Consider the following 26,487-nt stretch of genomic DNA (forward strand, 5'->3'; position numbering starts at 1 on the left):
TGTGGAATAATGGGGATAGGGTGGGGATCTGGACGAGATGCTCTTCGGAGAATCCGTTTGGACTCAATGAGCCAAAAGGCCTCTTTCTGCACTGTAGGTATTCTGTGAATGGCTACAAAGGCAGAGATTGCAAAGCAGATCTTTAATTCATTGTGCTTGAAGAAAGGCTAGTAAGGTACAACAGCTGTACTTTGAAAATACTCACAGCCTATAAAATGGTGCGATAAACTTGAGTTGCTTGCCTATTGGCAGCAGGGCATGATACTATGTAACTGCTGTATTTTTACTTTTTTGTAAACTGCCATCTCTCTAACTGTTGAAATGGAAACAGAACAAGTGCCAAGATGCAACACACTTTTTTACTCTCCCTTCTTGCTTGTCTTGCTACACTTCTCTGTTGCTCTGGTGATGAGCAACAACGCTTGACTTAACCTAGCTGAGAACGCCTTGCCATCAGGAACAATGTAGCCTCTCCTTGTGAAGTGAAGCATGAAATATACAGACTGACAGCATGTGAAACAGGTCTAATTATGAGATTCCAATCACCATGATACTGCAATTAATCTGTCCAGAGTTGCATTATTTATTACAAAGGGGCCTTTTCAAATTAAAGGTAAATTCTCAAACTATAATGGAATATATTTTGTGAGAAACCACCATTCTGTTTTTAAATGTAGTCGATAAGACAAGTAATTTTAAGTTGCAAATTTATTGCAATAGCCATGCTAATTTTGTGTTGTAATCATTAAGACACCAACGACACATTATGCAGGTCATAAAAACACAGGAAGCTGAGTCTTTGACAAATATTTATACCTGGCAGTTTGCAGTAATCTTTTTCATTTCAGGATTTTTGAAAATTGTCCTGGGATTTTAAGAAGAATATTCTTATTGGATTATGTGCAGAAGCTTTGTTATTCTATCATAGAAATTTTTGACTTCTTGAAAATCATATATTTTTAATTCTTTAATGGGATGTGGATATCACAGGCTAGGCAACATTCCTTATGTTCCTATAACAGAGCTTGGGCGGTGGAGGAGAGCTATGTTCTTGAAGCTCTGCAATCCATGTTGTGTAATATATGGTCTCAATATGCCAATTCTGCAGTATATGAAAAATGGAGTAAGCAACTTATAATCTCAGTGTTCATTTGCAATCCATGACAGTGTATTTCTGGATAAGGTTCTTCCACTACAATATCATCATGCGATACTTTTTCTTCCACCTGGTTAAACGCTTTACAGTTGAAAGAACAAATGTACACAGCCTACTCCCCAACTGCCCTTGCAACTGGCTGCTTGGAAATATCATTTAGAACAGTTCTCCTGACTAACGTTCCCTTCATTATATTGAGAAATGTTGCAATCCCCATGGTTTAATATAATTTGATCAGATTACCTGAGGACACCTTAAACCACTCATCATCTTTGTGGTATATTGTTCATCTTAAACAAAATTATTACATTTATATATCATACCTGCTGATCAGCATTGGGTGAGAGTTTTCAACCATGCATTTCAAATCCTCTGGTTAGAATGTAATAGACCTTTCTCATGTACATTCTCAAATTACATGAGGACAAAGTCATTATTGTTAAATCATAAAATATAAAATGACATTTCTAATGATGTACCAGGAAGTAGATTGTTGATGTTCAAAGATTAGGTATTTCAAACAGTAATGCAGTGTGACTTAACAAACTACTGTATCTTGATAACATGAATAATGGTTTGTATCAGATCACAAAAATTTTCTTCTCACTGGTTCTATTTCTTGTGTTTTCCTTCTGCCGATGTACAACTAACTCAAAAATGAGGAGAGCAGAGATCAACCACGGACTGCAACGACTACTCCTGGTGCAGTTCCTTAAAGCTGGAAACATACAAGTGTGATTTATGTGGGGAAGGAGAGAAGGAAAGATTATGGTCTTTTATTCAGTTCCTTCATCAGCTGACTTGCAACATGCCATTGAAGTAGAAAGTCCAACTGAAATATCAACAAACCAGGTTAAAAGCAAACAAGCACAAATGCATCCGCTGTACCCGTTGTGGCCTCCTCTACATTGGGGAAACCAAGCGGAGGCTTGCGGACCGCTTTGCAGAACACCTACACTCGGTTCGCAATAAACAACTGCACCTCCCGTTTGCGAACCATTTCAACTCCCCCTCACATTCCTCAGATGACATGTCCATCATGGGCCTCCTGCAGTGCCACAATGATGCCACCCAAAGGTTGCAGGAACAGCAACTCATATTCCACTTGGGAACCCTGCAGCCCAATGGTATCAATGTGGATTTCACAAGCTTCAAAATCTCCCCTCCCCCTACCGCATCCCAAAGCCAGCCCAGCTCATCCCCGCCTCCCTAACATGTTCTTCCTCTCACCTATCCCCTCCAACCACCTCAAGCCGCACCCCCATTTCCTACCTACTAACCTCATTCCGCCCCTTGACGTGTCCTTCCTCCCTGGACTGACCTATCTCCTCCCCACCTACACTCACCTTTACTGGCTCCATCCCTGCCTGTTTAACCTGTCTGTCTCCTCTCCATCTTTCTTCTCCTCTATCCATCTTCGATCTGCCTCCCCCTCTCTCCTTATTTATTTCAGAAACCTTTTCCCCTTCCTCATTTCTGACGAAGGGTCTAGGCTCAAAATGTCAGCCTTCCTGCTCTGAAGATGCTGCTTGGCCTGCTGTGTTCATCCAGCTCCACACCTTGTTATCTCGAATTCTCCAACATCTGCAGTTCCTGATATCTCTGATACAAATGATGCTGATATTCTCTTTGAGAGCAAATAATTAGTTTGTTTTAGCTGCTAAGTCACACCTCATTCATAAAACAATGCCATGCACATTTTAAAAGAACATTTTTATTAAAATTGTTTGTTTTGATTACAGATATCTCATTGAAATTTCTGCATTATTTCCTATTTAAGCCAGACATGAATGGGGTCATTGACAAGTGCCAGTTTCTCAGCAATAACCTGCTTACCACTGCTCATTTGGGCTTCACCAGGGCTACTCAGCTCCTGATCTCATTCCAGTCTTGGTCTAAACACAGTCCAAAAAAAAGCATAAGATCAGAGATGAGTTGAGAGTGATATCAAGGCAGCATTTGACCAAATATGGCATCAAGAAGCCTGAGTAAAACTGGCATTACTGTGCGTTGAAGGAAAACTCTCTCTTGACTGGAGCCATTCCTAGCACTCAGAAAGACATTTGTGATTATTGCAGATCAAGCATCTCAGCTTGGGACATCACTGAAGAAGCACATCAGGATCATGTCCCGGTTCTTCTGCTCTTTCGTCAATGACTATCATGAGGTGACAAGTGGTGATATTTATTGATGATTGTAAAAGGCTTAACACTTTTTGCAATTCCTCAGATAATGACGCTATCTTTGGCCATACGCAGCAAGACCTGGATAACATTCAGGCTTGGGCTAGCAAATAACAAGCAACATTCATTACACACACCGGTACCAGTGCTGCCATCTCTAGCAACAGAAATTCTAACCATCACCTCATGACATTAATTTGCATTACCATTGCCGAATCCTTCACTAACAACAACCTTGGGGTTATCATTGATTAGAAGTTGAACTGGACCAGCCACGTATATAAACTGCGGCTACAAAAGCAGTTTAGAGGTTAGGAATCTTGCAGCATGTTACTCATCTCCTTTCTTTCCAAAAGCCTATCTACCATCTAGTACAAGTTGGGAGTGTGACAGAGTACCTTCCACTTTTCTCAATGGGTACAGCTCTGATAACACTCAAGAAGTGACAAAGCAGCCTATTTAACTGTCATACCAACTTCACCATTCACTCCGTGCATCAACAACACACAGGAGAACACTATGTACTACATGCAAGATGTACTACAGCAATTCACCAAGACTGTTTCAATCGTACCTTCCAAACCTGCAATGTCTATTAGTTAGAACAGCAAGAGTAGCCTGTGCATGGGAACAATTCCCCCTGCAAGTTCCCCTCCAACCTATATACCATTCTTATTTGGAACAATATCATTGTCCCTTCACTGTTGGGTCAAAACCCTTGAACAACACCACAACAGAACTGTGGAGGGGTTTACCGAACCACATGCCCCACCTATGGACTGCATTGATTCAAGAAGCAGCTCACCATCATCTTTTCATGGGAAGTTAGGGAAGGGCACTGTATATAGGCTTGGTTGCTGAAGACCACATCTCATATTTTGTCATAAGGAAGTATCAGTGGAACGTAAACTTTGGCTAACAGAAGCAATGCATTTTTGTGGTGTGCCAAATGTCAGATGCTGGTTACACCCTGTTCACCCATCGTCTCAAGGGAATATGTTTTGCCGTTATGCTCTATTTCATATAATGTTCTGGCTAAGCACTGATGTGATATGATAACAGGCATGCTTATCCATGATGGATGGTACTTTGTTTCACCCTTTCTTTTCTTTTCAATGTTAATCAGAGTTGATGAGCCACAGGTTATCACAAGAAATTGATTTTTTTTCAGTTTACTAGTCTTCATAGCTTGCTATAATTTAGTAATCTGAAATAGGAGGTACTTACTGCATGTCCACAATGTTGCCATGGTTACACTATTAGCTGCTTACAATTGTTATCGTATATGCCAACAATCAGAGTCAGTATTGTAATCTACGTGCAAACTCGTCAGCATTTCACAAGAAAAATCGTTTCTAATTTGGGATTGGTGGTGTCAACCATCACATAAATTGAACAGCAAGTCTAATACAAGCTGTCAGTAGTGGTCAGGTCACTTGTTTGTTTTAAGTAGGTTGCTGTTTCTATTTAAATAGCAGTCAATTCATACACTTCAGATTAGTCAACATCTAAAATAGGAAGACAAAATGTTAATATGTTACTGTGACTCTTAATCAGAAGTTGATTCACATGTTTAGCTCAATCAGAAGTTGATTCTGGTTCCTCCTGAAGTTAAGTAAATTTTTTTAAAAATGTTTAAATAATCCAGTTGGATAACTTCCTATCTAGCTCTGGCCTGCCATCAAATATAGGATAAGAAACAAGAGAGCAGCAAACTAGTTTTATCTTTCAAGCCTGCAGTGTGTTGCATGTTTGTTAATTCAATGGTTAGATTTCCAGGGAAAGTAAATAGATCCTGCAAACTATTTAAGGCAACCCCCAAAGCTGTAATTGAATTCAAAAACAAGAAATTTGAAAATGTACCAAACATGCTACAAATGAGAATTCTATACAGATACACCCAAACCTCCTTGGAAACCAGATCTTAGGTTTTCTGCAATTCTATCTCCAGTCAGTAAGAATCGTTATTCATTTACGAGTGCACCTCATCCTAGCAAGAAGAGTCAAATGCAGCTACACCTTGTACCAGGAGCTTTATTGTCAGCTGTGTTTTGCCTGTCAGCTTATTTTAAAGCAGTTGTTCGGCTTTGGCTTGTTTTTTGGATTCAAATGTATGTCCGGTAGCTCAATAACTTGTTTCATCTTTGCTCAGGGCACAGGTTATAGCTCAATTTGCTATTGTGCTCTAACAGCAGTAATAAGAATTTCAATTCTGAAGGAGCATATGAAATTAGGCAAAAAAAAATGTGATTCCAAAGGCAGCACAGCTTCAACATTTGAAAAACTACCTTAAAATTTATACTCCTTCCATTATCCAGATATCAATATACGATGACGTGAAGCTCATAATCATGCTTTGAATCCAGCTTGATACCTACCTGTTTTCCATACAGCAAAGTTAATAAAGACAGCTTTTATGCTAAGACTCAAAATGTTGTCTCAGGAAATGGTCAGGGGCGAATTACGTTTGTGAGGTCTGCATGTTACTGAATTAAACACGATCAGCAAGTGATGTTTCCTGTTATTTTTAAAGGTCTCTGATCCAAGTTCCTTCTTTGTAAAGGGAGCAAAAAGAGTAGAAGGAGTATGATCACCATCTCAAGCTACTCATTTCAATCTTTAGTGAAAACTTCCATCCTAAGGAGTTTCGGTGCTTTAGTAGAAGCAGGTTATTGGCCCAACATCAAGGATGGATAAGGTGCAGAACTTGTGTCAAAGAAGGATTTTAAATGAACAAGGAATTACTTTAAAAATAATAGCAGAATTAGCACAGAACAGAAAGGAGACCAGGAAAGGACTAAATTAAAATGGAGTTGGAGGGGGAGATAAAGCACTATCCCCTGCAATGTCTACCTCTCCCTAAAGCCATCGAGAGTACATTGAGTGATCCTTCTCCAAGGATGCCTGGGCACAAACATAACTGCAGAAGAGAGTCAGACAGTCAGCAGAGATGATCGCCTCCAGAGCCTGCTCCCTGGACCTATTTATAGCCAGCCTGGCCAGGCCTAGGAGCAGGCCCCAAAGAGTGCCTGCGATCAGCCCACATCCCTCTGCACCAAATTTCCAAAGAGCAGGAGCATGGGACTGAAGTGCAACCAAAAACACAGCAAAATATTTATCAAATAACAAAAAATGGGGGTGCAAACACCCATAGACAATAAATACATGGTCCATGGACTCATCAGTGCGGCAAAATAAACAGTTGGCTTGGAGTTTGTGAACTGCGCAATCTGTGGTTACATGGGGCTGCTGCATGCAATACCCTCCATCTCAGGTCCCTGATGGAAAATGAGAGGACTCTCACATAGAGCGCCCTCCACTAGGGATCCCCACCACCCAAAAGCAAATAAGCACACCAAGGCATTTCTGGGCAGCAAACATATGAGTCAAGGTGCATGGTGTTCAGCAGCAGCATATACAAAACTAATGCCTCTTCGCAAGATGCAAAGACACATTACACATTGTAAGAGGTGGATCAGGTTGAAGGGCATGGGCTCCTGACAGAGGCCAATGTGAAATTCTGTCTGAGCAGGGGTATGAGCAGACAGGATGTCAAGTCTGAGCACTGCCATTTTCAGGCAACAGATGGTATCGGCCATGAGCTGGCACTTTGTTTGCCAAATTTTGTGGCAACATTCAGTGTCCACAAACCATGATTCCTGAGTCACAAACTGTGTTTGAGTAGATACTCACCAGAAAAAAAAAGGTGCACTCTGGGCTACAGAGGACTGCAGTTCTTTTTTGTTTATGACCAGTGGCACCTATCGTGAGAAACTACTTTGCATAAAATTGGCAACAGCAAATCGTACTTTTGAACCACAAGTGCATATGGTGTGTATGTGAGGATAGTTGCAAAACAACACATCAATAAATTTCAAAAAACGTTATTGGAAGCAGAGCATTCTTCTTTCCGAATTTTCTGGACTAAAGGAGTAGATCAAAGAGTAAAATTCAAGAGGAAGCTTATGTAAAGGGGAGAGCAACAAACAAGCAGAGAGTTGAGCTAAAGGCAAGAATTTGAGCAGCTGCCAAATTCTACGAGAAGTGCTTTTTGAATGAGTGATTTTTCCGAATAAGTTCAAATGAGCACATCATTGAATGAAACTCTGGGCAAGATCATTGACTGTCAAGTGAACCTTGGGCTCAACCTTCACTAGGGTATTGCAATGGACAGTTTGTTTATAACTCATTGATGGGACAAGCGGTAGAGAGTTGAATGTCAGTGGATCTAGTGCAAGTCAAGGGGGTTGTGTTGAACTGGATGGTATCAAGCTTCTTGAATGTTGTTGGAGCTGCATTCACCCAGACAAATAGGGTGTATTCCATCATGCTCCTGAATTATGACTTGGACTTGGAGAATTGGCTTTGGGGAGTCAGGATGTGAGTTACTAGCTGCAGGATTCCAAGCCGCTGGTCTGCTCTTGAAACCACATTACTTAAGTGGCTAGGTCAACTCAGTTTCTGGTCAGTGATATTCAGCAATGATTATGACATTGAATGGCAAGGAGTGATGGTTATATTCTCTCTTGTTGGAGATGGTCATTGCCTGGCACCTGTGCGGCTCAAATGTTACTTGCGGTCTATCAGCGCAAGCTGGATTTTATTTAGGAATTTCTGTATGGTGCTGTTCATTGTGCAATCATCAGCGAATATCTTCCTTCTGACCTTATGTTGGACGAAGATCATTGATGAAGCGGTTGATGATGGTTTGACCCAAGACACTGTGTGCTATCCATTTAACTACAAAGTTGTGTGTTTAATAGCTTTAGCACTGGAGGAAATTAATACTTTGCATACTTTAGAACATGATTAAGTATATGGTTGATGCAAACTGTGGAATTATTTTCTTATCCAGCGAATGAAGTTGGAGGAAAGTAAAAGTTTCTTGTTCACCTTGGAAGTGGGGATCAGTTTGAGAAAACAGTAGGTTAGAGGAAACATTACATTTATTTATTATCTGTGATCAAGGTTTGTAACTCACTAACCTTTAATTAATAATAAATACAAAGTGTTCCAAGAGGACATTTTAAAGTTTTACAACATACAGTTAAAAGCCCTCATTCCAGTCCATAATTTCTAGGAAGCCTACTGTCATGGTTCAGATCATTTTTGATTATTTCCTATGTTAAATAGTTCGTTTTTTTTTAATTAAAGCCTGGTCTTGTGAGTTTTTAAAAGGTGGAATGTGATTAACATTTTAAATGCTAATGCTACGTTAAAGCTTTTTTTCCTCAAATTTAAGCAATGTCAGCTTACAAAAGTATTTACAAAATTGCTTGTATGCATTGATTTGTAAAGTTCTTTGACCTCTAAATATCTGTGAACAAGATAGACAGGGATACCATCATAAAGGGGACTTTGTGGCAGAATAATCAGATTTTAAAACAACACAGCACCTTAAAGTAGTAAAACATACAAGATGCTTCACAGTCTTTCTGGAACAATGACCTAATCCAGATGCGTTGCAGAGCAGATGATTGTGAATCTCTGGAGTATTAATGGAATCAGACGCTTGTACGGTGGAGTTTATGACAGGTAGGGCAAACAGTGAAGACCATTAGCTTGTTTTCAGTTCAGAATAATCAAGGACTGACTTTACTTTATAAAATCCAGAGACTGAATTTTTTAGAGACCTGACTGGGGTCAGAAGCAAGGTTTCTCTTCTTAAAGGAGGATAGAACAGTTCAGGGAAAACACAATCACCTCACTGGAAAGATTTATTTTGTGAAACTTTGAAACCAGGAGCGTTTGGTTAGAAATCTGTAGTTACTAAAGCTGAGAAAGTTTAGACTCTCACCACTGTGAATGAGAGTTCATGTTGGCAAATTTGGGAAAAAAAACCTCATCACATAGTCTCCACAGTCCACAGCAAAGACACTGTCAGTATAAATTATTATTATATAAAAATAATAAAATTCCATTCTGTTGTTATAGGAAGTCTGCAGTCTCATGTGAAAATGTCTCAGTGACTGACCACCATGTTAACTAACATTTTTTAAAAAACATCTGTCAAACTAGATTTTATTCAGAATTCTGACTTGTCCAGAAATAACAATGAGCTAAGATCATCGCAATATAAAGCTCCACAACTTACATGGTTGTCCAAAACTACTGCAAAATCTCTTGATGAGAAAATTTTAATGTTTACTTTTCTTTGTTCATCTGCTGGCTGTGCTTTGTTTAAACTTCAGTATCTAACATGCAGCAGCACACATATTTGAAGGCAGACTGCATTCAGCTGGAGCAACAATGATCTTTTTAACCATCTTTTTATTTGCCTTTGTAACATCTCAGAACACTTGAGGCAACTGTTCAGCTCCTAAGGCTATCTTGGTATCTCAACAGAAATCACAAACAGACCCTAGGATTTTCCCTGCCCATATGGCTCACTATCAAAGCAAAGCACCAGTTCTGTGAAGAGTCACAAGACTTGGAACATTAACTGTGCTTTCTTCCCACATTTGTTGCTAGACCTGCTGAGTTTGTCTAGCAACATCTGTCTTTATTTCAAATTATATGATTTGTTTATGCACAAAAACCAATGTTCTGTGTACCAATGTTGACCATCTGTTTCCCTCCTGCTTCAGACCTATTTGAGAAATGGGGAAATCACAAAACAAAGTCAAAATCCTGGGAAATTCATCTGTAACAGCACTGTAGGTGTACACATACCACCAATGCTGCAGAGGTTCAAATTAATATGTTTAACAGGCAAGTTTTTTATAGGTTTATCCGAGTACAATGTGAAGTAGGTGTCATTTCTGATGGTCTTTTCCTCTAAATATACCACTGCTACTTGTGTGGCAAATCAGAATAGAAACAGAACAGACAAGTCTGTGGAAACAAATGACTATGTGGCTAAACAGGACATGTGACTGAGCTTGTCATAGCAAAGATAGTAGGAACTGCTGATGCTGGAGAATCTGAGATAGCACAGTGTGAAGCTGGATGAACACAGCAGGCCAAGCAGCATCAGAGGAGCAGGAAAGCTTGACATTTCGGGCCGACCCTTCATCAGAAATGGGGGAGGGGAACGAGATTCTGAAATAAATAGGGAGACAGGGGAGGCAGATAGAAGATGGATAAAGGAGAAGATAGGGTGAGATTAGACAGACGGGTCAAAGAGGCGGGGTTAGAGCCAGTGAAGGTGAAGGTAGGTGGGGAATTAGAGAGGGGATAGGTCAGTCCAGGGAGGACAGACAGGTCAAGGGGGCAGGATGAGGAATGGTTAGGGAGGCGGGGACTAGCTGGGCTGGTTTTGGCAATGTGGTCAGGGGAGGGGAGATTTTGAAGCTTGTGAAGTCCACATTGATAGCCTTGGGCTGCAGGGTTCCCAAATGAAATATGAGATGCTGTTCCTGCATGTTTCGGGTGGCATCATTGTGGAAAAGCAGGAGGCCCAGGATGGACATGTCGTCCGAGGAGTCGGTGGAAGGGGGGGTGGGGGTTGAAATAGTTCACGACTGGGAGGTGTAGTTGAAATGGTTCGTGACTGGGAGGTGTAAGTTGAAATGGTTCTCGACTGCGAGGTGTAAGTTGAAATGGTTTGCGACTGGGAGGACAAATGCAGCAGCTGCATGAAAATAATATCACCCGCACATTTCCCTCCAAGCACACACCATCCTGAATTGGAAATGCACTGCTGCACCTTCCCTGTTGTGGGGTACAATCTCCCAGGTCTAAAAGTTGAGAAGTCAACTTAATTAGATGGGTTGATGGCAGACCAGAACCCAACTTGGGTCTACCCAACCGTGCTTTCATGAAATTCTGTTTGAGCAGGCCTAAGTTCCACTTTGTTATTATGCCTTCGATTGAGGTTGTGAAGTGGTCAATTAATGACTTAACTCCAGATGGGAAGAGAAGGAGTTGGCCTACCTAACTGGTAACCTAGTACAAACAGGCTATCACTTTGTCGGGAGAGGGTAGTGCGTCTCTTAATCTGCACTGATTCATGCAAGACCAACGGACTGGACCCAGGATTTCCCTTGATTCTAAACCCTCTCCCTGTGAACCACCCCAACCCCAGAAACATCACTACCTTTACCTTAACAAAGCTTCCCTTTCCTGACAGTGATGCTCCAACCTGGGAAGCAAGGTGGGACTGGGGCTATCTTACAGCAATCATAACCCCAGCTGTTAAGCTGCTTCTAACTAGCTGCAGCTCCAGGTGGGCAGGATCTCCTGGTCTGGAGTACTAATACCTGCAAGGAGCCTATCAGCTGCCTGATCACTAGAAGATCTGGTGGATTTCTTACCATAGAGAAAATACACATTCATACTTGGAAATGAATACAAAGGAGCTCTATTTTGAAGTGTACATGAAGAGTTGGACTGATATGTACCATTTGCAAGTTTTACTGTTTTTTGTTCTGTGCACCAATGTTGACCATCTGTTTCCCTCCTGCTTCAGACCTATTTGAGAAATGGGGAAATCACAAAACAAAGTCAAAATCCTGGGAAATTCATCTGTAACAGCACTGTAGGTGTACACATACCACCAATGCTGCAGAGGGTCAAGATGGCTCAACACTACCCTCTCAAAAGCAATTAGGAATGGCAAATAAATGCTGGCCTTGCCAGCGATGTTCACATTCTGTCAGTAAAATGTTTAAAAATCACAACATCATTACGTGTGCATGGATTTGTGAAGATCCTGACATTCCCAGATTAAAACCTGTTTTAACTTCTGTTGTTATAATCTCGAACGACAATGCTTGGGCACTGACTCCTATTGCAGGCAGCATTAACAAATCACATTTTGATCTTACTGGCACCTGTCTTGATACCTTACATATCTTTAGCTGGTATACTGTGCATCTGACTCCATTGACAGACAACGCAAAGTAACACCATTTCATATTATTAGCACCAGTGAAGACACTGCCACAGGTTGCCTGATTGTTGCATAGCAACCACAACAAGGTGCTAATAATGTGCACTGAGAAGTAGTGATCATGCTGTGTGATTGCTCAACCTATGAAACAACATATAATTAGGCTCTTACCTGGTGAGAATGTGGTCAAAATGTTTATCACTGGATTTGCAATATCTAAGTTATTAAAGTTGCTTTAAAAGAAATAACTTTTGATAGGCCATCTGTGTCTCAAATTCAGCAACAGTAACAGTTTTACAGGTAGTTAAGATTCTCAAATTAAGAGTAAGATGTATGGGTTTATGGTTCGCTTTGATATTTTAACTCGAATGTCAAGAAACAGACTTTCTGCTATTTCCACAACATTTCCTATCTCTGAGATAGTAAAAAATACAGATGATGGAGTCAGAGATAACACAGTGTGGAGATCAAGGAACACATCAACTTTCTTGCTCTTCCTATGCTGCCTGGCCTGCCGAGTTCCTCCAGCTTCACACTGTTATCTCTATTCTCCATCTCTGCCCTTGTCACTTGCATATTTTATTTCACTTTTTGCAGACCTTGTGTCAGCTAACCTCCATAAACTCAAACCTATCTAAAGCAAAGCAGAACGTATTCATACTAAGATAACAAAGTGTACAGCTGGATGAACACAGCAGGCCAAGCAGCATCTCAGATGAAGGGTCTAAGCCCGAAACGTCAGCTTTTGTGCTCCTGAGATGCTGCTTGGCCTGCTGTGTTCATCCAGCTCTACAGTTTGTTATCTTGGATTCTCCAGCATCTGCAGTTCCCATTATCACGTGTTCATACTAAACTAGATTTGTCTATTGCCTGCATATTCACTGGTCTGAACAAAGTTCTTGCTCCCTAAACCATTTACTTTGACATCCTTATCCTTGGCTTCAAAGTCTTCCTGCCGCCTCAAAGTTCATTGTGTTGCATAACATTCTCTCACCAACTCCTGGATCAGTGCATCTTTCCTCTTGTTACTCCTCTGTAAAGCACCTTCAGAAATATTGCAGTTAACTAGTGCAGTATCAGAACAAGTTCCTGTTGTTAAATTTCATTGAGGATTCAAAAGAAATAATTCCTAAGAGAAAAGCAAATGTTATTTTCTCCTCAGAGCAATGGATTTGTAAATAGATTCTCAGAAAATAAACATAATTGCTTCATGACTCCTTTAGCTCATCCCACCTACTCACTATTTCTTAAATGAATCTCTATCCTTCACCTAGAGGTGCTGTCATTCCACAACATCAATAATAGATGGTTCGTACAGCTCTGTTCATATAAATTAACAAATTGCATTTATATAGCAATTCTAATGTAGCATATCATCCATTGGCATCTCAGATGACTATTACGAGACAAAAGTTGACATTGGGTCAAAGAATGAGATGTAGGACAGATGGCCAAAGGTTTGGTCCAGAGAGGTAGGATTTAATGACTGTCTTAAAGAAGAGAAGTGAATGATAGGCTCATCCTTGTGTATAATAATTGTGGGAATATGGAACAGGGCTATGAAAGATGGAGGAATTTTTAAGAAGATTACAAAGCAGAGCAGGTCTAAATCATTAAGGGATTTGAACATTAAGTTGAGAATTTTACTATGGAGGTGCTCCAGGAACAGAAGATTTTTCTTTATTTGTTCATGGAATGTGAACAATAGGCCCTGGCCAGAGGGCAGTTAAAGGCGAACCACATTGACATTGGTCTGGAATCACTTGAAGGTGAGATCAGATAAGAAGAGAATTTCTTTCCTAAAACACATTAGTGAACCAGACAATGGCTACATAGCGTTCACTAGATGACTTTATTGTTTTATTCCAGGTTTTTTAATTGAATTCAAATTTCTCCATCTGCCATGGCAGGAATTGAACCCATGCCCTCATAAAATTAGCCAGGGGTTCTGGATTACTGGACCAGTGACATTCCCACTGTGTCACTGCCTTCCCATGAAGAGGATGTTAGGATACTGTGATTTAGACTCCAGAGTTTTGACTTAGCTTAATGGAAACCCACAAAGTCTTAGTTCTAAGCAAGCAATGACTTAGGCATTCACTAGTTAATAATTACTCTACATGAAAATTACTAATTAGTGTCCAAAACTTTTGCATCCTTCAGAACTGAAGGGTCAGATTTTTCTGTCAAAGGCAGGAATTGGGAAGTGCATTCAATTTGTAAAGCTACCATCAATTTAAACTTGTAGTGAAGCATTGCTTTTCACAGGATTAGAGCATTCACAATCCTAGAAATGGGTTTGCCACCAATTATTCGGCAAGAATAGCTGCAGGACATCAGGGAATTGAAATAGCAGTTATTGCTGTGACTGCTACTTAAGCATGGTTTTAAAAGAATGAGATAATCTTTGCCTTTAAAGTGGTCACAACATGCTGAGAGCTGGGACCAAGGATAAAGAAGGAAATTAAAATTTCATGGCTGCTAAGCAAGTTTGTGCAAACTTCATTTTGTTTTCAAATGAATAAAATTGTTTCAGTGCTGCCACCCCTGTTCCAGCCAGGTTGTAACTGCTTCAGAGAACTCCTAACAGACACCAACACACATGAAACTCTCAGAAGATGACTCTTAATGAACTCCATAATGATCTCAATCCATTCAATTAATGAGGCAGTCAACTTCATTTTCTGCATGTCCCTCATACACCTTAGGAAAGATGGGAGCAGAGATGGCAGAATGGAACACAAAATATCAGTACTATTTTATTGAAATTGCACCCTTTTTCAGTCCTAATACTGGTCAGGAAAATTTGGTCCCAATTATTTATTGGCTAGTAAATTTATAAAATGAAATGTTGTCTTTGCATCAAAAACCAAGTACATTTAGCATGCATTTTTTATGTTATGTGTATGCGTGCGCTGATGCATTATCTTTTAACATATTAATAGAAAATCACTGCTCAGGATGTGTTAGATTTAACGTATTTTATAAGGTAAGGAATATTATATTTAACAGAACACACTGGTCATTATTTCCTCCCACCTACTCAGATAATAGACCAAGAGGAATATCAACAGCCTGATTTAAAACGTGCCTGAATTTCATTTTCCATTAGACGAAGAAACTGTATTGTGCACATAGATGGTGAAAATGTCTGCTCCATTAGGAGATAATGCAATCTTTTAAAAAAAAACACCCTTCATAACACCTAACTTTTTTTCAGGCAATTTCATCAAAATGCCTCTGCGCTCATTTTCCTTCAAACTCCAGCAAAACACTTGCTTATCTTTCAGTTCACAGTTGTGATGAAGAGTCTACATTGGAACAATTAATCCACCTTTTCTCCTGACAGATGCTGAGACTGTTGTACATTTTGCATTTGTGTTTTCTACATGAAATTGTACAAGCATAACTGAAGTGCCTGTCCAAAAACACTTCAGACTTAAGTCTCCACATTTAAATGAAATCATTTTAAAAAGGTGAACTCTGTTTTGTGAAAAGTCAATGGTTTTGAGAAACATAAAATCCTCTGTCAAATGCTCTGATGTATAGTTGAGTTCATGAGAGAAAGTAATATCACACTTCTTAAATTATTTTGAAAAAGCTGGAATTATTGTAGTCCATTTGTCGTCTGTGTGATAAACCCTTGGTTTTGCAAACACTTATTTTGTAATTCAGAATTCTGATGAAAGTAATATTGTCAGACTTCCCAGTATGTACTACAAAAATAAATCAACAATGGACTCCTTACATGTAATAAAATCCTGTAAAAGCTAATACAGGTCTCATACACTGTAGTACTGTGGAAAATACAATATTGAACATTTGAAAGCTTTTTTTTAACATTGAAGGTTATTGACTCAATTAACATTGTTAACAGTACAAGTTAATCAAACATAGTATGCTATCCATTCAAATATGCTTTTGTTTACAATTCTGGAAGTTTGTACTCTGGCCCTATTTGAATACCTGCAGCATAAACATATTTACGTATGTTTACTCAGTACAAATTAACTATGCAAATGTTTATATACAAAGCTAAAGCCTTTGTAAATGTATGGATAAACAGCTTTACATTGCCTAATGAAGGTTTTTGTTTTGTTTATTGTAGGTGATCCGATGTTATTTTAATGCCTCTCTAAAAAAGATGCTCAGGAAAAATGGGCAGACTATAGAAGAATAAATGAAGTGCATAATATATTTGCAGAATTTTCTGTGAAATTACCCAGTTTATCACTTTCACAGTATCAAGGATTGAACAGCCTTACATGCATGGCATCTTTGGACAGGGAAATTGAAAGTTTACTCCCTCCCTTCAAGGATAGAATCTGCCACTCACATGAAATATATATAACACAGCAAATGTTCAGCGCTTGGTAACAAATGATCTGGTGATTAAGCTTAACAGCAGTAATTGCAGAATCCTTAAACACCTATTATTAGGCAGAAGAAACCATTTCAGGATGAAGGACACATCATTCAATGCCTATGTTTTTATTGGGCTTGCAGTCACTGCAATAGTACAAACAGTAGAAAGAAATATGGACTGTCCAAAGTCCTGTATTTGTGAAATCAGACCATGGTTCACACCAAGATCTATTTATATGGAAGCTCCTACAACAGAGTGCAACAATTTAAACCTGGCTTCACTTCCTCTAAGGATATCAGCTGAGACACAAGTTTTGCTACTGCAGAGTAACAACATTTCAAAAATCGAGATCAAAATAGACTATTTGGTTAATCTTACAGAACTCGACTTATCTCAAAACAATTTTTCAGCAATCTGTGACATCAACCTGGGAAAAATGCTCCAGCTAATGTCACTACACCTGGAGGAAAACAAACTCAAAGAGTTGCCTGACAGCTGTTTGCTTGGACTCAGCAACCTACAGGAACTTTATGTTAATCATAACCAGATTTCCAGCATTGCAATGGGAGCATTTGTAGGCCTAAATAATCTTCTTAGATTGCATCTTAATTCTAACCAATTAACAACAATTAAAAGCAGCTGGTTTGATACTATCCCAAGCTTGGAGATTCTAACAATAGGAGAAAATCCCATCACTAAAATTCAAGCCATGAGTTTCAAACCCCTCATCAATTTGCGGAGTTTGGTCCTAGCTGGAATTAAGCTTTCAGAACTTGGGGACAATACATTAGTTGGCCTAAACAATTTAGAAAGCATCTCTTTTTATGACAACAGACTTGTCACCGTGCCCCATGCAGCTCTTCAGAAAGTACCCAATCTCAAATTCTTGGATTTGAATAAAAATCCTATTCAGAGAATACGGCAAGGGGATTTCAGAAATATGTTGCACTTGAAAGAGCTAGGCATTAATAATATGGCAGAACTGGTTTCTATTGATTGTCTTGCTCTCGACAATTTGCCTGAACTAACAAAAATTGAAGCAACAAACAACCCAAAGCTATCATATATCCATCCAAATGCATTCTACAGAGCTCCCCAACTTGAAACATTAATGCTTAACAGCAATGCACTTAGTGCTCTCTATAGAGGCACAGTGGAATCTTTACCTAAACTGCAGGAAGTCAGCATTCATAGCAATCCAATCAGATGCGATTGTGTCATTCGGTGGATTAACATGAACAAAACACACATTCGATTCATGGAACTACAGTCTTTGTTTTGTTTTGACCCACCTGAATTTAAAGGTCAGCATGTCCGACAGATTCCCTTCCGAGAAATGACAGATATGTGCCTTCCATTAATAGCTTCTGAAAGCTTCCCTTCTGCTGTAAATTTAAGCAGTGGGAGCTCAGTCTCTCTGCACTGTCGAGCTACAGGACTACCAGAGCCTGAAATCTACTGGATCACACCATCTGGTGACAAACTTCTGCCTAATACTTCAACCAATAAATACAACATGCAGCTTGAAGGAACACTGGATTTATTTAATGTAAGCAACAATGAAACAGGCTTGTACACATGTCTGGCCCACAATCTGGTTGGAGCAGATTTGAAAACAGTTCTTATAACAGTGAATGGCTCATTTGCACAATCCATGAATGAATCTCTGAATATCAAAATAAAAAATGTGGCATCACATTCTATCTTGGTGTCTTGGAAGCCTGTTTCAAACTGTATATCAACAAATATTCAATGGTCTGCAAACATGAATTCTGACAGTCCTGAACTTACCTATACAGCCAGAGTTCCAATAGATAGACGTACATATAATCTAACGCATTTGAACCCATCAACTGAGTATGAGGTATGTGTTGACGTAACCAACATTCATCTACAAACTGAAAAGAAATGTGTCAATGTCACAACAAATGGATTGGAGTTGGCTGTAAAATCAAATGGACAGAGTACAACCTCAGCACTTGTGGCAGTTCTTGGTGTAACCTTTGGTGTCATTAGCATGACATGTCTCTGCTCTTATGCGACTTGGAGGGTGAAGTATAATTCCAGCCGCAGCTGTTCAGAAAAGTACATGCCGAGTAAAGCAATATTTCCATCAAACAACTTCTACTCTCCAATTATCAATATTTGGGACACAGCAAAAGAGAAGAAAGGACCACTGGAAGTTAAAGCCACGGTAATAGATGTATCAGCAACCTGTTCGTAAATTTTTTAAGAAGTGATGTTCATGAAAGCTTGTTACAACTGGACTGCTTTTAAATGTTGGATACAAAGGAACAAGAAGAAAAGCACAGGCCCTGCTCATGATACTTGCAGGAAACAGGAGGAGACCCCTCTCCTATACTGTGCATGCTGTATGATGGACAGACATACACCAAACTAATAAAGACAAGGCAAAGATATGGATTGGTGTGAGTGTCCTTTTGAGAATAGCGACTTTCAAAAGAAACAATCATCACCAGCCAACATAAGTTGTAACAGCCTAACATATTTTCTGTTAATGTTAAACTGCTCGACACAGTCAAACGATATGGTACAATGGCACAGTGATGCTAGGTAAAGGTTAAAAGTATTTTTCCTGTATTTAACTATGTAATGTGTAAAGTAGTGGACTGTCATAGTGGTCTCCAAGCAATACCTCCTGTCCTGTTTTACACAATACTTTAGCTGGCAGTTGTTTAGAAGGTGGGCAGTTTAAAATAGAATGCCACATGTGGTGTTAGTGAATGGAAACAATCTGTTAGAGTAGATCACACGGTGAGTAAAATCATATGTGAAATTGATTTTTTTGGAACAAAATTAACATTTTTGAATAAACTTACAATTATGTCTGGTTTCCTTTTAAATTCAAGTGTTATAAGTATTTTTTTCAGAACTGGAAGTGTGTTGTGAATAGTTACAAGAAGTCTTTTTTTTAATGCAAGGAGATAAACAGGAATTTCAGTTTCACCTAATGGGCAGATATTTCTGCACTAGTGTCAGATTTGTGCATGTTTTTGTTTGTTCTTCAGGTGAAATGAGGCTTTTTTTTTCATTTACTAAACTTCATCCACATTTTAAACTAATTTTTGACTTTATTCATTTTTATTGCTCATGAACTCAGAAACATGCCTTTCTTAATCAGCAATTTAGCAAAAGCCGAAGTTTTCATACATATCATTTCAGGATCTAACATTGAATTTTTATCTAATTATTTTGTAGTCAGGTTGGTTTTCTTCACATTCAGTGTGCTGTTACATTATTGGAGAAATGAAAACTGAAGCAATATGGAGAAGCAGCTTCAAAAATGTCTGGTAATACTGCTGATTTGTATCTTAACAATGCTAATGTCTTTTCCACACGAAAAAATATCAGAAAATTGATAAATCACCATCACACACAACATGACACTTGAATTTATCAGGTAGACTTGATCATGCATCACCACAGATTTCAGCATCTTGGAAAAAGCTTCCAGTGCTAGGCGATTTGTCAAAGGCGAGAGTACAACCCATTACAATGCAGGTATTGAACAGATCAGCAGGAACCTGCTCATGTATCCAACATGCTTCTCTAATTCTCTCTTGTATTTAGTCACCATTAATAGCGGAGTTCAAAAGCTACAAAATGACATCTGTTTGACACATCACTTTTTATGAGTAAAACAGGATACTGCAGTAAAACATTCCATGACAATCACTTAAAATTACCAAAGATATATATTTACACAAAATAAATTTCACAAAATTTTATTGTTTTATAAGAGAGATACAAGCAAAGCTCATGCAAGTTACATTATAAATGTAGGCCAGCAAAGTGAGGCATCATGGGGGAATGGGACTTCCAATAAGTGAAGACACAGGCAATAGTTTTTGAATGACTTCAAATTTACAGATGGTAGAATTTGGGAGGCTGGCCAGGAAGATTTTGGAATAGTCAAATCTGGAGGAAACAATGGATCAAGATTCCAGCAGCAGATAAGCAGAGGCAGGGGTGAAGTCAGCCAATTGTATGGAAGTTATAAAGGTAGTCATGGAGATGGTATAAATAAAAGATTCAAAGCTCATCTTCACATCAAGAGTGACGCCAAAACTATGAACGCATTGACTTAACCTCGGACTATGACCATGAGAGAGATAGAGTCAGTTGCTAGAGAATAGTGTTTGGAAGGGGGAAAACACCATTGTTTGGAAAACAATGTTCGTCTACCCAATAATTAATTGGAGAAAATTTCTGTTCATTTGGTACTGGATGTTGCACAAGCAGCCTGATAACTTAGCAACAGTGTAGGTGCTAAGAGGGTTGGTGCTGAGATAAAGCTGGTAGTTGTCAGTGTAAATGTGAAAACTAACTGAGCTAAAAATTTACCCAACGGCACAGACAAACAGAGATAATAAGAGAGGGGCACAAGTAGAAAATGATTTATGTTTATTTTTGTCCATGGAAAAATGGACACAAGAGCAACAAATACATAAAAGAGACTGTGTGTTCAAATGTTAAAACAGCACAGAGATAAACTTATTATCAACTCAACTCCAGACACCAATGGTGATTGGGAAATTATAATCCAGCAGGAGTTAACTCCTTAGAGGAAAAACTCAGGAAAAGATGAACAAAGATCTCTAAGTTTTGACAATTAGGCAAACCCTCGTTCATTGAAGGCCAACATATTTTAGCATCAGATCAGAAATTTATTACGGAAATTTGATTTGGGTGCTAATGTGTTTAATAGGTTTTTCTTGAAGAATTTTGCATGATGTAAACCGAGATATGCAAAGCATAATTACATGTATACATAATACAAAAAACACTAAAAAATATAAGATGGGATAAATGATTCGTGTAAGATCAATAATACAGTACAGTAATGCAGCCTACGTGCCCTCCCAAAATCAAGTTTACTTACATATATAAGTGGTGTGAATAATTAATTAGGACAAGCTCCTTTCTGAGGTTCAGTCAATTATATGAATCAACCACAATGTAATTTTACAAGGAAAGCATAAGTTTTAAAAGAAATCATATGTAAGTTTTAAATATGAATTTCCAAGAGTCTGGTTTCCTTTCTTTGAAACATATGTAACCATTGAAAACAAATGAATGATGGTATAAAGTCACTTTGAAGCAGCAGCTGGAGGAATATGGAAATAGTTTGCTTATGAGTGTGATCAGCAATCATGTTTATCAAGTGTTGACTAATTCGCTAGTTAACAAAATTATGAGAGTAGCACTAGAGTCACAAGCTCCACATTGCGTTTTACTTAGTAACTTTGTTATTGTTTTAGTAATTATCTTACTGTTAAAATTACAGAAATTAATTGGAAGGATGTTGTAAAACTTGAAAGGATTCAGAAAAGATTTACATAGCTTTGGCCAGGGTTTGGAGGGATTGAGCTATATGGAGAGGCTGAGTAGTCTGGGGCTATTTTCCCTGGAGCATCAAAGGCTGAGGGGCGACCTTACAGAGGTCTATAAAATCATGAGGATCATGGATAGGGTAATAGACAAGGTCTTTTCCCTGTGGTAGGTGAGTCCAAAACTAGAGGGCATGGTATTGAGGTGAAAGGGGAAGATTTAAAAGGGATCTAAGGGGCAACCTTTTCATACAGAGGGTGGTGCATGCATGGGATGAGCTGCCAGAAGAAGTGGTAGAGGCTAGTGCAACATTTAAAAGCTATCTGGATGCGTATATTAATGGAAAGGGTTTTGACCGATATGGGCCAAATGCTGGCAAATGGGACTATAATTATTCAGGAAATGATTAAGGCATGAATGTGTTGGACCAAACGGTCTGTTTCCATGCTGTATACCTCTACGCTCTATAACTTTAATAGCTGTTTATTAAATAACAATGCAAGTTGTGAATGAAAAGATTGAAGAAATAAGTGTCAACAATTAATTCCTGAAGCTGTTTAAATTGACCTCATTCATTAAAGATTATTCAGTTTCCTCAGTGCCAAAATACTTGCTTAGATCTATATCTAAATACGTCCGGCTCCCTATATTTTTCAGTTTATGAATGTATTTTCTATATTTGTATTTGGAAACTGTCCTCATTACTTTGGCTCAGAGACACACGTTTAGGGTTATACATGCCTATACATATGGTGCACGGCCTCAAGTGAGCGATACAGGCCATAGTGACAAGAAGATGCATGCGAGTGTAAGATAAGACAAGACCACACACACGCCACAATGCAAATGGGAATCAACAAGCAGAAACAGATCTTCATGTACTGACAGCAATGGTTCACATTTTATATTTTACATACAAACTGGCCCCATCTTTCAGAGTGATTTTTCAAAAATTCAAAGGTCAATTTATACAATGCAATTTACAATAATTGCTCTTCCATGAGTCTGAAGAACTCAAATTTTTCAATTTGAGAAGTTACAGTTATACTTACTGTTGTTACGTGCTGCTCCACAATACTCAAGTGCTATGCCCTATCATCTAGTAGTATCTCAAGTAACAGACATTTGTAACAGAGACTTTTTTACTTCTTTCTGCCACTCAAATAAACTGGTTTTGAAAACTAAGTACAGCAATGTAACTTCTGTTTATACTGCAATGGTCTGAATATTCTGCTTACCTCTTAGCAGTTAAAATATGCAAAACAGCATTTCTGTAAATGTCTCAAATTGTGAAAAATTGCAAATTGTAAAGTCAGCATGGTTGCCCCACAGAGAGACTTACTAATATGTTGCACTGCAAAATAGTATGATGTCTATTTACACTGGTGATTCATTTCTACTGAACTCTTAAACTTCACCGAATCACTGAAGGAAGTCACAAAGTAAAAGCAGGGTGCTTTCCCACAGATAGCAATGATGAAAAATTCTAGGTGACTGTTCACTAAAAGCCATAACCTACATTTCAGATGTGAGTGGAAAACATTGTAAAATGGAAAATTTTTTTTCGTGTTGCTTAATTATGAAGAAAACAACTTTTTAAAAAAAATTCAATTCACATGTTCATATTTTCTGAACTCTTTTAAAAGAATATCTTCCAAAGAATATATATTTTTGAGCAAGTTACATCCCAATGTAAATGAATTCTATACTCTCATACTTACAATGTAGTATAAATTTATGTTTATAAGCAGCATATATCACATTTTCTATCATTCTTCACCTCCCTGAATTTATTATGCCCATTTGAAAGAAGGGGCAATTTACCCTGTCAATGCCTCTTCACACATACTGACTCAGAGGTGTATTAGACCAGCCCAGAACAGTTTAAAAATCTCTTTTCCCTGACAAATAAGCACCAAAACACTCAGAGGAAAACTAACGACATCACAGGCATGATATAAGCTACCCTAAGCGATATCTGAAAATTGGTTTCTGTGATTCAAAGGTAAGATTCTATAGTGATAATGGGAACTGCAGATGCTGGAGAATGCAAGCATCTGCATTTCGTTATCTAAGATTCTATAGTACTTTACTGATTTATCCAGAGAATATTATTGGTGAACAGGTGCAAGATGTGAAAACTAAAAATTCAGTGAAATGTTTTATTAATTCTCTACTAACCGCATGACTTACCCGGAAGGGGTAAACACAAGAACAGGAGTCTGTCCCTTAATATCTTTGCTGAACAAAAATTTCTCTATCGCAGAATGAAAATTAACAACTAATCTAGCATCAATTAGGACGGAGTTCCAAACATCTGTGTACAGAAGTGCTTTGTAATATCTCCCCTGAATGGTCTGATACTAATTTTTAGGTTATGCCCCCTAGTTCTATAATCTCCAACATAATTAGCTATGCTGTCCTTTCCTGTTAATATCTTGAAGACCCTGAACAGATCACTTCTAAATTCCAGAGGAGAATAGGCCTAATTTGTATAATTTCCTATAACTTAACTCCTGGGGTCGAGCTATCATTCTTGTAAACCTCCTTTTTTTAATCTCTTCAAGGACAATATATCCATCCTAAAGTGTAGTGCCTGGGTCTGCTCACAGTACTCCAAATGAAATCTTTTATCCCCTAATCTTCAAGTCACCAAGTAAATGGCATTTTGGCACTCGATGCAATTCATGACAATTGGACTTCAGATCTCATTTCATTAGCCCAGTACTAACATAACATCACCCAACATTCTTCTGTCTCAGAGATAATGGGAACTGCAGATGCTGGAGAATACAAGATAATAAAATGTGGGGCTGGATGAACACAGCAGGCCAAGCAGCATCTCAGGAGCACATCATAGTCTCTGATGAAAGGTCTAGGCCCGAAACGTCAGCTTTTGTGCTCCTGAGATGCTGCTTGGCCTGCTGTGTTCATCCAGCCTCACATTTTATTATCCTATTCTTCTGTCTCAGGTTACTCATGTGTGCATTATCTTTAGTCTTGAGATTTCCAAATCAATCTTGGCATTTCACATGAGTTCATAGAACATAGAACAGTACAGGCCCTTCGGCCCTTGATGTTGTGCCGACCTGTCATACCGATCTGAAGCCCATCTAACCTACAGTATTCCATGTAAATCCATACGCTTGTCCAATGATGCCTTAAATGTACTTAAAGTTAGCGAATCTACTATCATTGCAGGCAAAGCGTTCCATTCCCTTACTACTCTCTGAGTAAAGAAACTACCTCTGACATCTGTCCTATATCTTTCACCCCTCGGTTCAAAGCTATACCCCATCATGTTCGCCGCCACCATCCTAGGAAAAAGGCTCTCCCTATCCACCCTATCTAACACTCTGATTATTTTATATGTCTCAATTAAGTCACCTCTCAACCTTCTTCTCTCTAATGAAAACAGCCTCAAGTCCCTCAGCCTTTCCTCGTAAAACCTTCCCTCCATACCAGGCAACATCCTAGTAAATCTCCTCTGCACCCTTTCCAAAGCTTCCACATCCTTCTTATAATGCGGTGACCAGAACTGTACGCAATACTCCAAGTGCGGCCGCACCAGAGTTTTGTACAGCTTCACCATAACCTCTTGGTTCCGGAATTCGATCCCTCTATTAATAAAAGCTAAAACACTGTATGCCTTCTTAACAGCCCTGTGAACCTAGGTGGCAACTTTCAAGGATCTGTGTACATGGACACCGAGATCTCTCTGCTCATCTACACTACCAAGAATCTTACCATTAGCCCAGTACTTTGCCTTCCGGTTACTCCTACCAAAGTGCATCACCTCACACTTGTCTGCATTAAACTCCATTTGCCACCTCTCAGCCCAGCTCTGCAGCTTATCTATGTCTCTCTGCAACCTACAGCATCCTTCGTCACTATCCACAACTCCACCGACCTTAGTGTCGTCTGCAAATTTACTCATCCATCCTTCTACGCCCTCATCCAGGTCATTTATAAAAATGACAAACAGCAGTGGACCCAACACCGACCCTTGCGGTACACCACTAGTAACTGGTCTCCAGGATGAACATTTCCCATCAACTACCACCCTCTGTCTTCTTTCAGCAAGCCAATTTCTGATCCAAACTGCTATATCTCCCACAATCCCATTCCTCCGCATTTTGTACAACCGCCTACTGTGGGGAACCTGATCGAACGCCTTGCTGAAATCCATATACACCATATCAACCGGTTTACTCTCATCTACCTGTTTGGTCACCTTCCCAAAGAACTCCACAAGGTTTGTGAGGCACGACCTACCCTTCACAAAATCGTGCTGACTATCCCTAATCAATTTATTCTTTTCTAGATGACTAAAAGTCCTATCTCTTATAACCTTTTCCAACACTTTACCAACAACTGAGGTAAGGCACGCTGGTCTATAATTACCAGGGTTGTCTCTACTCCCCTTCTTGAACAGGGGAACCACATTTGCTATCCTCCAGTCGACTGGCACTATTTCTGTAGACAATGACGAGTTGAAGATCAATGCCAAAGGCTCGGCAATCTCCTCCCTGGCTTCCCAGAGGATCCGAGGATAAACCCTATCCGGCCCAGGGGACTTATCTATCTTCACACTCTG

At 39.1% G+C, this 26,487-nt stretch overlaps 2 protein-coding genes across 6 annotated transcripts in view; one reads left to right on the forward strand and one right to left on the reverse strand.

Annotated features, from left to right (window-relative positions):
• The window catches only part of lrrn3a (leucine rich repeat neuronal 3a), a 49,419-nt gene extending 26,344 nt beyond the window's left edge, over window positions 1–23,075 (forward strand). Inside the window, exon 2 of the mRNA XM_048548869.2 lies at window positions 16,281–23,075. Within this exon, the coding sequence (XP_048404826.1) occupies window positions 16,633–18,762 (2,130 nt within the window). The 5' untranslated portion in view covers window positions 16,281–16,632 and the 3' untranslated portion in view covers window positions 18,763–23,075. The remainder of the gene's footprint in view (window positions 1–16,280) is intronic.
• Window positions 1–26,487, reverse strand: part of immp2l (inner mitochondrial membrane peptidase subunit 2) — a 507,249-nt gene that overhangs the window by 290,425 nt on the left and 190,337 nt on the right. The gene's annotated exons all lie outside the window — the stretch shown is intronic.

This window comes from Stegostoma tigrinum, chromosome 18 (assembly GCF_030684315.1).
Source record: "Stegostoma tigrinum isolate sSteTig4 chromosome 18, sSteTig4.hap1, whole genome shotgun sequence".
Classification (NCBI taxonomy): Eukaryota; Metazoa; Chordata; class Chondrichthyes; order Orectolobiformes; family Stegostomatidae; genus Stegostoma; species Stegostoma tigrinum.